Genomic DNA, 19,480 nt, shown 5'->3' with positions numbered 1-19,480 from the left:
TGATGATGAAAATTTTCAGTTTTTATTTGAATTAGATTTTATTTAATACATAACCTAAGGAATTATAATATAAGCGATTTTAGATTGCTAAGTTAATTTATTAATACCCGGGTTAATACCTCGATTATGTAGTAATAAAATGATAAGGATTAATATCGTACATAAACAGTTTTTGTGATTGCCAATTTTTTTTAAGCTCCCCGACGGCTGTTTTTTTCCGACACCTCCAACAAAAATCGTTAATGTATATAAATATGCAAACAAAAACTTAACAAATTATATACTAAAACCTTCCTCGAGAACCGCGCTATCCATTGGTGAAAATAGCATGAAAATCGGTTCAGTAGTTTTTGAGTTAATCGCGAACAGACAGATAGACGAGGCGGAGGACGGGTCAGGTAGTAAAATATAAATTTCACGTGACTATAAAAAATAATAATATTCCAACATTCACCCCAGGGATGTGTGATAACTAGGGTCGACATCCCCAAACATTAACCAATACGAATGCAGCGCCATAGATAAAAGAGCTCATAAAAACTTTTTATACAGATTATTACGTGTTCGGAATGTAATTATTGAAATCAGAATGAAATTTGCATTACAAAGGCGAGTTGGCCATTCTATGAATAATTTATTAAGATATAACAGGTACTGTTTTTTCCTAGTTAAACAAATGTTTAGGTAAATACCCATTTTCAATATCATAATGTAAAAAAAAAAAATTACATTTGTTATGAGTTTCGTCGTGGCAAAACACTTTACGTATAATTCCATCCACTTAGTAAGATTAAAGAGTTTTATGAAGGTGCTGTTGTACTTTCATTCTTAGTAATAACCGGACGACCGAGCCCTGCTCGGATTTTTAAGAATGTACAAAACTTGAACAAAAAAGACTAATAGGATATCTGTATTCGAACCGGGGACTTCTGATTTCCAGATCACCGAATGTCCCATCTGAGCTTTTATAGTCTTGTATATAGTGGCGAAATTTACCTTTTTATTCGAATGTTATTGCAGCTGTTTCTCATTAAAACACGTATTAAAATACATTTTTTTACATTGAAACCTAGCTACATCGATTTATCGCCCCGGAAATCCCCTGTATACAATATTTAATGAAAATCGTTGGAGCCGTTTCCGAGATTCAGATTATATATAGGTATATATACAATAATTGCTCGTTTAAAGCAATAAATATTTAGAAGACCGAAGTCTCATATTTCAATTCAATTTCAATTTATTTATTAAGAGATTATTAAATTACAAAATAAGAATAATAGTCAATACAAAAGTATTACTTAAAAACTAGTTAACACTGTGCCTGAACTAGGTAATCCTGTGTTTCAAGCGTAAACAACTGATATTGAAACTAAATAATCACAAAAAAGAAAAAACTTAGGAAAGTAAAAATATTAAATTTACCTTGATAATATAATATAAAAATGTATATGAAGCCAATACTGAAACACTTATTTAAGTTTACATTGTTTAGTTGTATGACTTGTAAGTGAAGTTATTATGAATTGTTATGGACCCCACTTTGGCTGAACCCCTTCTCTCTTTGTGCACAGATTCATCCAGTCTATCCTAAAATATCTACAATGACACCAGCCCACCATATTTTTCGGTCCAGCAACCTTTTTTTCCTTGCTTGCATTTGCCACACTGTGATTCTTATAGTCTACCTACTATCAGATATACGAGCTTTGTGACCGACACATTGCCACTTTAGTCTCAAGACCTTAGTGAGTATATATTCAATAGATGCGTATTATATTATGAAGTTCTATTAATAATTTTATAACCCCAATTTTTTTTATACGGATACTTATAATTTTAAAGCTCTTTCTTATTTCTATTTAGTCCTTTTTTGATTCAAATAGGTAGTTTAATTTGTATAAATCATATTACGTATAATTTATTTCGAGATAGTTAAGTTATTGCAAGCAGTATTATCGTAAGTTGTGTTGTAAACTTCTACCTGTCGACTTTTGTAACCTTTGCTAACCATAATAATAACAACATAAAAATGATTGAAATACTATGAACACACTACACATGAAGCAAAAATTATTTAAATGTTAATAATAGTTAATATTTGTAAATAAATGAGGATTTTTGCTTGCTATGCGTCTAAAGGTGGATGATTACAGAAACAGGCTATTCAGGATGGATGGCTTTTGTGGCTCGCCGTATAAAAGGTACAACGAACTGTGAATAATACACTCAAACACCAGGGGAACATATACCGAGACAAGTGCCCGTTAATATGAACAGTACACAGGGAACAGCAACCAGCTACACTTTGCTGTGCAATCGATAGACGGCCCGCTCTGCCCCCCGTACCCCGATGCCCGAGTGAGGCCGTGGGGATAAATTTAAATAATTCACAGCGGGTAGGTTTACCGTATAACGTGCCCTGAGCACGTCTTTAACAAACAAATTAGTTATGCACATATAATAACGATACATTCGGAATCTGGTGCTTGCGCATCGCTAATTCAATTATACACTGAGATTAGCGCGATGTCTTTAAATCTAATTAAGAGTCAGATATTGTTCACATGTTCTGTTGTCCTGTTACCTAATTAATCAGTAACGCTAATAATTTATTAATATTTAAGGATATATTATTATTTTTTGAAAAAATGTTTCAACAATGTACTTACTGGTTCAGTCTATCTTTATAGTTCAAGCATAATACGTGTGTAACACTGAAAATGTTTAGAACTGGCCAGGTAGAAACATTGCTAATGAACACTTTTTTTGAATTTCAATTTAAGAACTCTTTGTCTTGGAAAAAATTCGACAACAGCGCCCTCGAAGCAGGATCCTCCTTCACCACGACAATGCTTCGGCGCGCTCCGCAAAACGGACTGTTGAAAATTTGACTATGGCAGGTGTCGAGATAATGAGTCATTCGCCATACAGTCCTGACCTGGCGCCCTGCGACTTTTATGTATTCCCAAGAACTAAAGATAAAATTCGGGGTATTAGCTTTACGAGCCCTGAAGATGCGGTGAAAACGTACGAAAATGCCTTAGAAGAGACCACTAAGGAAGAATGGGCCCACTGCTTTTCTCAGTGGTTCCATCGAATGCGACGATGTGTAGGAACGGAGATTACTTCGAAAAACAATAAAAGGATTGGCAACTTTCTACATTAAGCCGTTATTCATTTTCTAAACATTTTCAGTGTTACCTAGGTATTATTGTAACTTGATGTCTTATTTTCGGGAGTTCCGCTCTCAAGTCTCAACTAGTAGTTCGGCCCGATTTAACTGGAGTAGAAATTGATAGATAAAAATATTAGAAACGTTTATAAATAAGGGATTTTCGCAGAGCAAGCTCAATAGTTAAGGTAATTATTGTCAGCAAAAGTAAGTATTATATTGATAAGTTAATATATTGTATTAACAAGCGGTACCAACGTCATGGAGCCATAAAGATATTCCAATTACAAATTACATTTACATTACTGCTGTTGTTTATTACTTTGTTAGTAATGATATTTTATGCAATTATAATGAACTATAGATTTCCACGACAGTACCAACATACAGTTAAGATAATATAACGACTTCTAATTACTTCTGTATTTCTGGTAATGTTCTGATTGTAATGATAGGGAAATAATATAAATATTATTGTTTAGAGATCATTATACATAAGTATAATAGTTTAGCTAAAGTAACTTTTATGTGATTCCTGTCAATTAGCGCTACAGCAGTGCCAACTAACATTTGTCAGCGATACACAAAAAAAAAAAACACTTATTTATGAATGAGAATTATAATAGGTGGAAACTGCGCAAATATAATGATAACAAGAATTATGTGTGAATTAAATAACCACCTACCCTCTTTTAAATTATACTATAAATTAAGGCAACTGAAAAGTGATATAGAAACTTTTTACAAAATTTTTAAGCAGGTGCCCAGATAAATGTAGTGTAGAAATTACCCCTAATATATTTTTTTTGTTTCTAATATCAGATGAAGATAATCTTCATGTAAATAGGCAATGTCTAACTTTGTACAAGTAGGATAATAATTAGTCATTTTAATTCAACTTAACAAATCGAGTACGTAATGAAAAAGTCAAGTTACTTTACAACCTGTAGAAATAATCTTTCATCGACATCTTAGAACAGCTCGACTGTCGATGAATGATTAAAATGTATGCATGCAACCTTCATGCTGAGCCAATCTTTTAATTAAACTTGTGCGAGTGAAGCGAGATAAGATCGCAAAGCCGCGGGAACATAAAAATGTGATGATCAAATCCAATGATAACTTTCATGTCATCTCTGAGATAAAAAATTAAAAATACACGTTCAATTTAAACACAAAATGATGGAGACATGATGCTACGCGCCACTTGACAGACTTCAAAGTCGAAATACCAATCATCTCTTAAACGTCGTAGTCACAAAGTAAGAAAAGTACTAGGAGAAAATAGCTTCAAAGAGATTGAATATCGATTGTCGACTCGACAGCAATCTGGCGGGGGAGAGATTGTAAGCGGGTGTGCGAGAGGCGGCGGGAAGGTGCCGAGGGCCGCTTCCGACCGCCTCGTGACAATTTATGTTATTGCCACGGATCTGGACACGGCCGATACGGGACCCTCACATGTAATTGTTAGTTGGGACCACAGGATATTGGGGAATTAAACGAGAGCGGTGATTGATTAAGCGGCGATAACGATTATGTTCATGGATATTGCGGAGCTGTGAAAAATTTGAGGGGTGATACTGACGGCCGATAATTAAATACTGCGGCAATTAGCAAACAAACGCTAAATTAAAATCTCGTGCCTCCGAGCTGCAATAAAAAGTCGACCGCTTACAGATTATACCAGGCGATCAACATTTTAATCCACCGAAATAACATTCTCGCATTTCCGGCGGCAAAAACTCTCAACACATGGCCGAGAAAAAACTGGGCTTATTATCTTAAGTCAAAGCCAACAGAACCCATTAGTAAACAACACGAGCACAAAGCCGTTCAAAATTTCGGCTTATAAAAAAGGTAACAAAAAATCGCCTTTTGATCCTCGGCTCCCCTATTGCATTTGGGAAGGTTTTATTAGTCTGTTGACTAGTCGCTCGACAGAACTGCGAATGTTTGCTGGATTTTATTTGAGTTTAATTTAAAGTGAGACTTCATTTACCATTATAAATTCAGTATTTGGCAAGCATTCGCAATCTTCGTTGGAAACAAAATTGTATTAATAATTTAAAAATGTTTAGCGTTCTGAATTCAAAACATTTCACCTTTTCAATTCGAATTTGAAACGTTTATTTGTGTTCCAATTTTAAAACATCTTCATAAAATCGTTACCCTATTCAAAACAAACCAGCCATTTATAACTTGCTCCCGACGCAAATTAAAGTGCTCACTGGAACGTATGTATGGGAGTTTTGAAAGCGCTTACCAGTAATAACATTGGTGTTTATGTATTTGGGGAGCATTAACTGCGACAAATCCGTGCCGAGAAAACTTTCCATTCGAACAAAGAGACGCTAGTGGCCCAGGTAGACACACGACAGATGCGGATTACAACTCTGAACTATACAAATCGACCAACTGGTTGCCCGATGCAGTCTTCAATGCAGGCTTATAAATTTGAAATGGATTATATATAATTAATTATAGTCATTCCGTATAAAATAAGTAAATATTTTGTACTGGAATGTTTATGCGTTTATTTAATTGAGAATATTATTAAGTACCACAGTAGTAATAAACTTCAGCACGAATAAATAATTATTATGCATATAGTATTGATCTCACATTCATACTAATACGTTTAATTAGTTTTATGATATAAAAAAAAATAGTTTTCGTTTAGCTATATTATTATATAAACATTAATTTGATTCCATTTCAAAATGAAAAGATTAACAATCTATTTCTGCCGTTATTATTCTGATACATTCAATAAGTGATTTAAAATCCTACTTTGAATTAAAATATTTAAATATGAAAATAGAAAAACTTGTTCAGTTCAAAAAAAAAGTGATTATTTTCAATTTTGTAATAAAGTATCTACTAACAACGGTTTAATGATAATTTTTAACTAAAATCAATAATTTATAATGTAATGTCGACAACACAAAGTACCAAGCTCACAACAGCGCCTAGGAGTTTTAATATAAAGCGGAAATAATAATGGCATTTGTTAACTCGCTATTGCGACCCGCGCCGCGGGCTCTACTTATTATGCTCGGCCTCACATCCTAATTACGCCAATAATAATTATCCACGTCATATAAGTTGAGCTGCCACTTGGCAGCTGTCCGCTATCTCTTCATGACTTCTGTTTCCTTATTCACTTTAAAAATAATTATATATAAATCTTAATATATATCCAATGTCCTGATGTTTCTTCCCAGTGAACTCCTAAACTAATGAACGGATTTTAATGGGGTGGAGTTTAGTCCAACTTGAGAGATAAAATAGTTTTTATTTCGATTTGGGACCCATAATTATTTTAAATTTTCAATACTTGTTTTGTATAGACATATTTTCTATGAGAGAATTTATTGACGCACGGTGTGACAGTTCTGCTGTGAAACAATTTCATTATAACAACAGCATATTTGACGACATAATTCTTGATGTTATGAAATATTATCGACAAATTCGTCTGTCGGGTCAGCTATTATGTGCATATATCTCCTTACAATATAATGTACTGTAGAGTAAATATGTGTGGATTTATTATGAGACCATTTTAAATTATATTTATTTAATTGAAGTTCTTCATCAGGGTGAGTGAGTTCGCGGTCACGCCCCATCTATCACTACTACAAATGTTCCTAAACTAGTTGCTAAATAAAATACTTATGTATATAAAGTAAATGTTCAGTATGAATGTATATTGGGCTCTCTTCAACAGATACTGGAGAATTTCTTTCACTTTCCTAAAGTATCTTAAGAGATTTCTTTCATCTGTCGCGGTTCTACTCAGAAAAGCGCTTAAAAGCTCATCTTTCGTTTAATTACCCATTCACGAAGCAAAATCCTATTTATGTCTGTTATACTAAAATAAAATTAGTATAACAGTAAGTATTTATGTATTACTAGCTGACCCGGCAAACGTTGTTTTGCCATATAAATTATTTTTAGAGTTAGACCGTTTCTTGGACATTACAACATTACTTTATTTTTCTAAAATAAAAGTTTTTTCTAAAATAAACGTAGCCTAAGTTACTCGTTATTACATCAGCTACCTGCCAATAAAAGTCCCTTCAAAATCGGCCCAGCTATTTCAGAAATTAGCCGGACAAAAATTATAAGAAATGTTATTTTGGTGTATGTATCATATTTATAATTATATACATGTAGTAAAAAACGGTTATTTCAATATTACAAACAGTCACACCAATTTTATTTATATGTATGTATTAGATTACCATAACATAGGAATGGTTAAACTACTTGATGACGGGATAATATATTAAAAAAAAAAAACTAAACGGTTGCTAATGATACGCAGGCAATATTAATATATAATGAAATGTAATGTCGGATGTGTTCGTTGATGTGGAAATACACCAACTGTTTCTAATGCACATTTCGATTATAATACCGATTCAGCTCAGCACTGAATCAATTAAATACGAACGCAATCGCTTTGAGCTTTAGCAATAAATGTAAGTATAAAATGAATGATGATAATAATATACCAGGCGCGCACGCCCGAAGCCTCAGTCACCCAACACGGTAACGTCCGTTCCGCGATATAAATAAAATCGTTGGAGCGAATACTTCAATCGAATTAACATTCGTATTATTAAGAGTCGTATTGCGCGAGTTTCCGAGCCGACACACGCGAGTTATTAACACTAATCATTAAAGCAATTTTGGTATCGTGCCCGACGCGTTCGATCATACAAACTATTTAGCGACTATTCGAGCGGAATGCTCATTCGAATTTCGAACGATTCACAGCGTACCATTCAATGTTCTAAATTCAAAATCTACGATCTCAATCGATTAACATGACATGACAAACAATCATCGAACAGATACTTTAATTTCATCTATTTAATTGAGCTGCTCCTAGTTAACTGGTTACAAAGAGAACATAAGCTAATCATCATGTAAATTTATTCACAACGATCGGCTTAATCCAATGCGACGCCGATATTAACCTCATTTATTACTACGGAGACATGTTAAATATCATGTTACCCTGGTCAACTGATAGAGATCTCATTAATTTGTCAATTAGCTTCAGTTGAATAAAATAAATAGAAGATTATTTTATTATACACTAAGCTGACCCGGCAAACGTTGTTTTACTATATAAATATTTTTTAGAGTTAGACCGTTTCTTGGACTATTTTTTTTAAAATAAACGTAGCCTTTAAAAGTTAACTCATTATGACTACAGCTACCTGTCAATAAAAGGTCCGTCAAAATAAGTCCAGACATTTCAGAGATCAGCCAGAACAAACAGACAGACAGACAGACAAAAATTGTAAAAAATTATACTTTGGTGTATGTACCATATATATAATAAAAATAATATTGACACACTTCTTACACAAAATATCTTGTCTCAAATTAAGCATATAGCCTGTGTTATGGGTTGCAAGACAACGATATATTTAATACAATATACTTACTTAAACATACATAAATACATATAAACATCCATGATTCGGAAACAAACATCCATATTCATCATATAAATGCTTGCACCTACCGGGATTCGAACCGAAAATTCGAAAAATTCATATATATGTAGTATTTCAACATTACAAACAGACACTCCAATTTCATTTACATAAGATTTATATGACATGGCTGGGAATGATTTTTTAGCCACTTAGATATTTAAACTTTTATGATAATATTGATAAGAACGTTGAAACAAAGATTGCAATGAATGATAAACATATAGCATATCTTAAACAATACACCTTTGACACAGAGCACGAATGATCCACTTAAAAATAATATCCTTTCCTTTCGATAATTAACACCGGAATATTAAAAGCGAGTGAACAACATTAATGTTGAATCGGGTAACTTTGCAATGGATCAAGGGACATAGCGGTTCGTTGGGAAATTATGCAGAGGACGACCTTACAAGGCGGGCATCGGCAAATATAGTGACTGGTCCATTGCCACTTCTGCCACTGCCCTTCAGCCAAATGCGCTCATGGATACACTCTCTCACCAACGACCTACACAACACCCGATGGATGAATGTCTCAAGCTGTCGACAAGCTGTAGACTTATTAGCCTCAACAGACATGACATCCGTATAATGTTGGGCACCCTAACGGGTCACACATCACTAAACAAACACCTTTTCACAATCGGCGTAACGGACAGTCCTAAGTGCAGAGGCTGTCTGGCAGAAGACGAAACGGTCGCTCACGTAATCCTGGAATGTGCGGGGGTGGCCAACCAACGGGCAAAAACCTTAACCAATACGAGGTCGCTCCAAGAAGTCTGTGAACACCCCAGGAATGTTCTGAACTTCTGGAAGAAGCTGGGCTGGTTGGAGTAACTGGCCATTACTGCACGCAAAATGGACCCATGCTAGTGGTTTAATTGCGGAAACAGGAGCCCCTATACCATACCATACCAACATTAATGATCTTGAGTTAGCTCCAAAAAACTGGAAGCCGACGTAATTATAACGTTAACTGTATGCTACGGATGCGTTATCAACTATTAAAACATTTAACTTTATACAATATAGTCGGCAACCTCGTTAAAATCACTTTGTATTGAAACTGGCTGATGCCTGCGAATTCGTCCGCGTAGATAGTTTTTTTTTAAATAATAAGCAAGTTTGGAATTGAAGATTATCTCATGTCCTATTCAAGTACCGGTTCCCATTTCGCTCCCGTTCCCAAGATATTATATTAATCTTATTTCGAGGAAGATTGCTACGGCAAACAAAACCTACTATGCAATATATTATATTTTTAAAGTGATAACCCTCACTTCTAGGATTAATACACAAAAAAAAATTGAAAAACAAAATTTTATGAACGATGCGGGATTCGAACTCACAACCTCCGGCGTTCCGTGCCGGTGCTCTAACCAACTGAGCTAACCGTTCGAGTACCGCCTCGATATAAAATTATGTTTGCTTTGTTCAACTCAGTTAGCTCAGTTGGTTAGAGCACCGGCACGAAACGCCGGAGGTCGTGGGTTCAAATCCCGCATCGTTCATAAAATTTTGTTTTTCAAATTTTATTTGTGTAAGCCTACTATAGTTATAGCTCATCGAGGTGAATAACAGTTTTACGCAAATGTCGCGGGAACCATGGTTGCTTACCTGAGCCTTTTGAACCTTTTTTTATTGAGCCTCAAACAAAGACCATTTTCATTATATATGTGTGTATATATATAACTTAGTGGACCCGACAGACGTTGTCCTGTTCACACATCTTAAATTTGAAAAATCGGTGCAGCCGTTAGGAGGAGTTCACTAACATACACATGAGCAGGAGAATTATACTATATGGACTTTATTAAGAATCTTAAACAATCTCAAATTCACTGGAACACACAAAAAAAATCATCAAAATCGGTCCAGCCGTTTACAAGGTAGTTCAATTGTGAATCCAAACCATTCTCGAATCCACCTGAATACACACAGAAAGTTTCATTAAAATCGGTCCAGCCGTTTATGAGAAGTTCAGTACGCACAAAAGAAATATATATATTAAGATATAGATTTCGATCGATCCAATTATAATACAGACCACGAGAAGTATTGAAGTTTCGAAGAAAATCGATGCATAATCAAGGGTAGTAGAAGTTTTTAAATGGTATTTATGCAAGACAATGGCATTGTATGCGCGAACTGCAAACAAAGGCTCCTTGCACTCAAACGAAATTGATATCTCCTTTAATTACGGCCTTTGAAAACTTTGTAAGGGAGCGAACGTTAAATTGATTCCGCAGCTACTTTGTAAATTTTTAGGGTTCACGACAGTGATTAATGAATGGAATTTCGGCGACGGTGTTCGCTCCCTGCTCCCTCACTAAGAAACCAAAGGGACGCGACCCTTCCAGCTTTACACTCGAAATACTCGAATACACATTCCGCCCTTATATCTAAAGCGCTTCAATTTAGTACGCTCATAAAATATCGCGGTAACCATCTGCACACATAATAAAATAGAGCGAATTTCGTTATACGCTAAGCTACTCTCGCATACATTGTGCTGTGATATAAATTATAACTTTGTAAAGCTAACATTTTCAGCAAGTCTATTTATGGGACAGATGACATCATTTATAACGTTTACGTTTTTAAATGCCGAATATAATATTATGTGGCTCGATAATGTGTGACTTTGATTTGTCAGTGTGTGCGTCAGCTAGTGGTTTAAATTCTAAATAGTAAGGAGCGAATGCCAAAACTGGCCGAACATAATTACAGTTACAATTTACTTTTATTTACTCGTATTTTGAGTTTGACACGTAAATTTTGATTTACGGCTCGGAAGGACCATCAATAATATGGAAGTTATTATTTATTTTGGGAAACAAAAGAGAAATTGAAATATGAAACTGTAGCGGCTGTATTTCTTGTCAGCTCTTTTCTAAATACCTAAAAAATGAATGTTTGTTTTAATTTTTAGCCTCTGTTGCATTAACAGTATAAATTCAACCTGTGACAATAGGACTTTCCAAATACAATCGTAAGGTACCTATATTTTAAAAACAGCCATAACAATTAAATTGAGTTTTAATTCCCCCGTTCTTATTCAGAGCTATTTGCTTTAACTAATGACAATTTTAATAAAGAAAGGATTTAAAGAAGTCCCGAGTGATTATTAAATTAGTCGTCGACAAAAGACTCTTGAGTATTCGCCTTAAGGTTTTACGTAATTGCAAAACGATTAGCTTTGTAACTTTCTAATTAAAGCGATCTGCCGGTGAGGTTAGCCCCCGAGCTAGTACACAGCGAATGATTGGCAGTCTATTGAGAAGCGATGCAACTGCACTGCCATATTGCGGTAGTGCTGTACCACAATCTACAGCATGTTGCAATTTCTCTACGCGACATTTTGATAGATGACTGCCCGTTCAGCGGTGAAATGCGATTATAATGACGTCCACATCTTCATCACTATTAAACAATATTCTACATGCACATTTCTATCATTTTATGATGTACTTGTATTACTAGCTAGTGTTCAAGTGTGATTTTATTTTCATTATGATAATGGCACTTTTCGGCTTTCTATGGTTTACAGTATAAAACAGCTCTCGCAATACATTTGTTATATTCGATAGCTTTTTGAACAGTACCACTAATTAAACCTTATCAAGACCTTGAAAGAAGTTGTATTAAAAGCTATTATTATTATTTACGCAATTAAACATTTAGTATTAATAATTTCGTAAATGGTTATATTAGAAAAATAATATTTATCTTATAAACGTAATGGTTTTCGTAATTAGCCACTTATCATTCTTTCTAGAATTTGTTATCTATTAGCGATATTGTCGCGGTTGTATTTTTTGTTTTATTGAAGACGATCTGGAACGCTTATTTCCTTTTGCGTGTTTTTATTCATTTATATTTTCCCAGAGGGCTATTTTGTTTATGGACTTCAAAAAGAAAAACCAACGATTTTTATGACATTCCTCATTTTTTAGAACTTGGTCATTCTCGCTCAATAGAAAAATATTAACAGTATGTATTGTGTATACGCAATAATATTCTTTGTAAAATACCAAACAAGAAAAATTTAATTGATACCGCAAAACCATCTATTTGAAATTGCAATTATATTAAGGCTAAAGAAAGTTTTAACAAAAGCCAATTCAATTTGTTAGTAGAATCAAAAACCTATCGCAAATGAAGTTAATTGCCTGCGATGTTTTGCGATGAAGCCATCATAAAGAAGCTGTGATCGAATTCGTTACATCATTAATTTGCCGAGGGTGCATTGTGTATTGTGGGTGGAAGGGGGGCGATTTAATGAGGAGGCGAGTAGACAGCCAGGATTGCAGCCACCACGTTAGCACTCAATCAACTATATCAACAGCGACAATTAAATACAAGCTGAAACACTGGACACGTGCCCGATAAGTGCAATCGGACAATTAGCTGGCGATTTGTGATATGTTTATATCAATCGCGAGCAGCTAATGTGGAGCAAGGTCCTGTGATATGATCGTACTCATTGTAAGATATTATATCACGCATTACATAATATGTAATATTAAACTATAACTTTGTATTGTATCGTTACGTCTAATCTATTGAAGTCAAAACTTCTTTGAGCAGTTTTGGGAAAAACTCATTGCACTCGCAAAACATTGCTCTTTGATCTTTCTCAGGTGAATAGGCAGAATCCAAATTATTAGAATAAATCTGTTTTACATCTCGTCTGTCATTTACCGGTTATATTTAAGCAGATCTCTCAAGCTTTCCTCCTTCAATTTTAGTCACGTTGTCCATCTATCTAACCATTATATTCTTAGTAATTTTGCTAACCTACTAACAATACAATAAATATTAAATTATTATTACCAACATGCACTTTCTGTTCCTTAGTTACTAAATTACTTTCAATATTCCTTGCAACTCATCAGCTTATCATTAGTTTGTGGCAATAGTAGTATAAAAGGCATTTACCAATGTTCTCAATAATACTATCTTCAATAATACTATCTTCAATAGTAGCATTCTTTATTCATCGTTTCATACTATTTATGTTAGAAAACATTGTCTGTGGATTCTTTATATGACACGGTGATGTCAATGTTGGTGTTGATGCTTCATTTATTTTGACATGATCACTGACGTTTGACTAGGACACTTCAGTTGTTTTCTCATCCAATTCGAATCCATTTTAAATATTAACTCGTTTCTTTAATAGCACTTCATCAGAAGCTTTATTTAAATTTACGAACAGAAATATTCCTATTTTGACAACAAAAATTTCTGCTATACACAATTTAACGATTTTATTTTGCCTGTAGCGATAATTATAATAATTATCTTTATGGTTATCGTAGCTGCTTTGAAAATCTCTCTCTCTCTCTCTCTCGAATTATTACTGATTATTCATTAAACTGTTTTTATATTGCTTTTACTTTCGTGTGTCATTTTGAATTTATATTTGATAAGTTTCTTTTACCAGCAAAAATAACGGAAACTGTATTGTGTTTGAAATAAATTCATTACCGAAGTAATGACGGACACGACCTTCAGTAAGGAATAGAACAATCCAGAAATATGCAGAGACTTTCTAAATAAGAAGTATAAGGGGAAGAGCGATTACCTTTGTATCTGTTTTCTGTTTCTTTGCAGGTGGCTGAGAGTTGTGGGGTTCTTGTCTTGAGTCGTCGGTGGTTTCGGTATTTGCGGGTGACGCGGGGGCCGGCGGGGGCGCAACGGGCGCGGCCGTAGTGGCGGCAGTGGCAGGTGGGGGCGCGGGGCTCGCGGGGGTGGTCGGCGGCGCCGGGGGCCGGGGTTCCGGCTTGGTCAGCGGCGCGTGCGGCCCGTGGGGCGCGGGGGCGAGGTGCGCGGGCGGGCCGGGCGCGTTTGGCGGCGGCGGCACGCGGGCCCCGGCGGCGTCGTGCGGGGGCGGGGGCGGCTGGTGGTGCTTGTCGCGCGCCTTGTCCCGGCGGTGGCCGCCCGAGCCGCGCTTGGCGGCGGCGGAGGCGCCGGCGCCCGTCTTGGGCTCGCCGTTCATCTCGTTGGACTTGACGATCTCGTGCTTGGCCTCGCAGCTCTTGGTGCCGGGCTTGGTGCGCTTGATCTTCATCTTGAGCGCGGTGCGCTGCGCGTCGGGTTCCGGCCGCGCCGCCATGCCGCCCGCCTCGGCCGTCTTCTCTATGTCGGCATCGAGGTCTATGATGAGGTCGCCGATGCCGATGTCCCACTCGTTGTCATCGTACTCGAAGTTGGTCGCGTGCGCGAGGTGCGCGGGCCGTGCTCCGCCCTCCCTCATTGGCGCCGCCATGCGCGCCGCACGCAGTCCGCGCCCGGCCCCGCCTGCGCCGCGCTCGCACACACCATTGTAGCCCTGGAACAAACGACAGACAACGTCCTTCACTCAACAACACTGTACTTAGTAATCATTGACGAGTAAAAAGAAGCACTTTTATGCTAGTGTGTGTGCGGTTACGGGGGATACCAGTAACACAATTTTTTTCCCTTGTGGCCCCAATTACTTTAAACTCTGATTTCTTGAATTCTGATAGATTGTTTTAGACTTTTTCACAACACACGACGGCATTTTTAAAATATTTTATTGCGACGCAAACTGATCTGTCACAAGCGATGGCAAATGTCATTATGGCCGCCGATAGGCTTGTATTACTGTAAGTGTATGCGTGGGGCTATGTATTTATACGTTTACCGGCTTGTTTTGGTGCTTCACTGTTTTGTAAGGTGACACGGAGTCCTCTTTTTTTCCTCGTCCGTGTTAGTAGTCAATTTATTTGGCCAATGATAACAGACGACGCTAGACAGTTACTCGAAACATTTTACAGGAAGCCTACGCCGCTATGTACGTATCTAGATGATGTTTTGAATAGTAAATTTTCTTTTTTTAATTAAAAGCATACTTAAGGGATAATCATAAAATTTCTTTCTCTGTGCTATGTGGTATCGTGTATCGGATAAACAAATGGACTTAACAATTATCATCAACAACTGATGTGTGGCATTTTACCAGTGGGAGCCGATCTTTGCCGATTATGGGTACCACAACGGCGCCTATTTTTGCTGTGAAAAGTAATGTATTACTTATTACTGTGTTTCCGTCTGAAGGTCGCAGTAGCTAGTAAAATTACTAGGCAAATGAGACTTAACATCTTATATCTCAAGGTGACGAGCGCAATTGTGGTGCCGCTCAGAATTTTTGGGTTTTTCAAGAATCCTTAGTTGCACTGCTGAACGTCCTGCTCGTCGCGTCCCTTATTTTTCAGCCCTTACATTTTATTGGTCTTTCGAGCCGGATATGAACCAGCGACCTATAGATACAACAATATTATGCACGGTTTACAATTCATACGCTATGACATAATGTTGCCTAGATATATTGATTAGATAGATTGCGGTTAAATTAATTTTTATTATTTTTGAATAAACAATGCGATAGATAAATAATTGAATGCTTTTAGGGCAGTATAGAAAATTTGCCACAAAAGAAAAGACGTTGTCATTAGTTAGGCTTCACAGTATAAAGCCTCTAACAAAGGCTTGCGTATCAAATTCTTTCATTGTTACACTATTAAACGATTTTGTGAGTGATTACAACAAACTACCAATAATTTTTTTTTTTATAAATGTAGTCATTAATTTTTTTTTTTTAAAGTGATGACCCTCACTTCTGGGATTAATAACATAATCTACTAAATAAATTTGAAAAAAAAATGAACGATGCGGGACTCGAACCCGCCACCTCTCGCGTTCCGTGCGAGCGCTCTTCCACTGAGCCACAACCTTAGAGTTGAACAAAGGATATCAAGATGTATGAACATTAATCGAAAGGTTGGCTCAGTGGAAGAGCGCTCGCACGGAACGTGTGAGGTAGCGGGTACGGGTCCCGCATAGTTGAAAAACTTTGTTTTTAAATTGAATTTGTCAGTGACAGTAAATTACTTATTAAGAAGTACTAGGCAAACATAAGGTGACCATAGTTAAAGATTTCGTACTTTTGTAACAAAACAGTTTTTGCAAGACCACACGACAGAAGCGACAACTTCATCAAAGAAGGGCGCGGACGTTACCCGAGCGAGCGTGACAGTATCAATAATTACGCACAAAATAAAGTGCAGTGCACATCTTAAAAATTATTGCATTATGCGTTATTTATCAAAAATATATAATTTTTAATTAAAATGTTTAGAAATTAATTGTAAATTTAAATTAATAATAAAATTTTAATTAATAATTTATCTTAAGTGTAAATTCCGCTACCTTCTGTTAATCAAACCACCACCACCGACCATTCGCACGCATAGAGTTTTCATATTACAACTCATATACATATTTTAATTCAAAATTAGATTCCAAATCACTAATTATTTGAATGTCAAAAAGAATTCCATTTTTTTTTAATAAAAGCACTTTTCTATAAGATTTATTATTTAAACAGCCTAACGGTCGCTCTGTTCCCAAGCTGTAGATCATTAAGAGAGTCATTTATGGTACAGTAACCTTTACCACATAAACGCTTTCTAACAATTCTTTTGAATTTCGTAATGTGATCGTAACACATTGTCGAATGAATCGGCAATTGTTGTCTTGAATAAGCAATGTCACACGTCTTATAAGTAAATGTTATGAATAATTTGTTATTTTTTAAAGTGATGATAACCCACCCTCACTTCTGGGATTAATTATATAAATTAAATAATAAAATATATGAACTATGCGGGGCTCGAACCCGCGACATTTCGCGTTCCGTGCGAGCGCTCTTCCACACGCCAACCGTGCGAGTGACGTTTAGTTCATAAATCTTGATATATCTTTGTTGTCTCAGTAGAAAAGCGCTCGCACGAAACGCTAGAGGTCGCGGGTTCGAGTCCCGCATCGTTCATAATTTTGTTTTTAAATTTGATTTGTGTGTTATTCAGAATAAGTTTGTACCTAACATTGACGAAATTAAACTCATTTTACAGTGAATGAACACACCCATTCTTGCTACAGCGCTGATTTTTATACTAAAGATAATGATAATGTAGAGTTCAGATAAGAAGTTTAGAGATATGGAAGACGATCAAATGATAGTAATGTAATATTTCTGTCCATTACAACGCGAAGCGAAAATTCAAACAAACAACCAATTCGTTATTGCAAACTACTGCTTAGAAGAATAGAAGGTGCTTCACACTACGATGGTATAAAAGAAATGAGACAAGATTCGTTGATTCTTGTAACTTAAAACTCCTATGGCACGGTAGATACTGGAATATCATCGGAAAGGCCTAACAATTTAAGATATTTAATAAATTCCAAGAGATTTTGCATTCCAAAGGACAAAAACATCTATGGCACAAGAATGCTAATATAATACCTAATATTTTAAACGATTTGCCAGATTATCTACAAAATTTATATAAAATGAATGGAAAATATACAGGCTTACTAAACAAACATATTTAGAACAACCATATTTATGTGAGGACTAATGTAAAAATAGTAATTAAATACAATTATTTAATTACCTACTATAATTACAGTAATGTAACGCTGTAATCACGAGCGACAACTTACCCAGATAAACCCTTTCAAGGGGTTTTCGTGGTATTTAGATGTAGAAATTTTATTTTAAGCTATGCTTTGAACAATAAATGGATAAAAAGATGGAGACGTGCGAAAATTTTAGCTCAATAGGCAGCCAACACAGCTCGGACAACACGGTCTGGTAAACGTTAAATAAATCATTTGTAGTTTCAATGACCATCTTGATACCAAAATGTGCTCTAAAAACTGGCTTTCTTCTTTGTAAAACCGAACATTTGTAGTGCACTGCGTGGAGCGAATGAGTGAAGAAAGAATGACACATCAAATATATAAGGCATGTGTGTATGGGCAGGTCGGTCGCGGGAGACCTCGTAGAACATTCATAGACCAAATTGGGGACGTTTTGAGACAAGGAAAGGTCCGAAGCACCCGCAACCGGCGAGCATGTATGAAAAGAGTAATGAATGTAGAGGAAGCGTGTGAAGTTTGTAAGGCTAGAAGCAAGTGGCATTCTATTGTCTCTGCCTACCTCGACGGGAACAAGGCGTGAGTATGTGTGTGTGTAGTGCAATAGTATATTGTACAACTTCGTTTTCGTGGGCAATCGACAAGTGTCGCACGATTTATATAATGCACATACTATTTAGTATTACAAATGCGACGATTTCTGTGGGTCCAGGGGCAAAGCCCCGGCGGGGGTCAACCATGGGGCGACAAAAGCAAATCAGTTTTGATATTTCGATTGTGTTTATTTTTTGTTATTATTTTACCAATTTCATCTAAATTTGCGTGTGCCAGGTATAATTTGCATGCAAGTAATATACTCGTAATACCTATTGATAATGTTTTTTGAAACATGAAAGCCGTAATTACTTGCGTGTCAGAGTAATACTGTGTTTCGGTCTGAAGGGAGCCGTAGCTAGTGAAATTACTGGGCAAATGACACTTAACATCTTATATCTCAAGGTGACGAGCACAATTGTAGTGCTGCTCAGAATTTTTGTGTTATTTAAGAATCCTGAGCGGCACTGTATTGTATCAGATACCATCAACTGAACATCCTGCTCGTCTCGTCCCTTATTTTCATTAATAAAATGGAAAATACTGAAATATCATCGAAAAGACGGAGACGTGCGAAAATTTTTTCTCAAGAGTCAGCCGACATGTTAAGGAAATCATTTGTAAAACCATTTTCAAAGCCTACCTTGATACCAAAAGGTGCCTTAAAGACCGTTTTTCTTCTTTGTAAAACCGCACATATGTAGTGCAATAACTAT

At 36.1% G+C, this 19,480-nt stretch overlaps 1 protein-coding gene across 2 annotated transcripts in view; it reads right to left on the bottom strand.

The window, feature by feature from the left end:
- LOC126977919 (zinc finger protein 608-like) overlaps window positions 1–19,480 on the bottom strand; it is a 187,433-nt gene that overhangs the window by 95,616 nt on the left and 72,337 nt on the right. For both annotated transcript variants that reach the window (XM_050826607.1, XM_050826608.1), the window contains one exon: window positions 14,287–15,033. In XM_050826607.1, the coding sequence (XP_050682564.1) occupies window positions 14,287–14,970 (684 nt within the window). In that variant the 5' untranslated portion in view covers window positions 14,971–15,033. The remainder of the gene's footprint in view (window positions 1–14,286; window positions 15,034–19,480) is intronic.

Source organism: Leptidea sinapis, chromosome 46 (assembly GCF_905404315.1).
Source record: "Leptidea sinapis chromosome 46, ilLepSina1.1, whole genome shotgun sequence".
Lineage (NCBI taxonomy): Eukaryota > Metazoa > Arthropoda > Insecta > Lepidoptera > Pieridae > Leptidea > Leptidea sinapis.
Note: the sequence above shows the minus strand (reverse complement) of the source record. Positions and strands in the feature narration are given on the sequence as shown.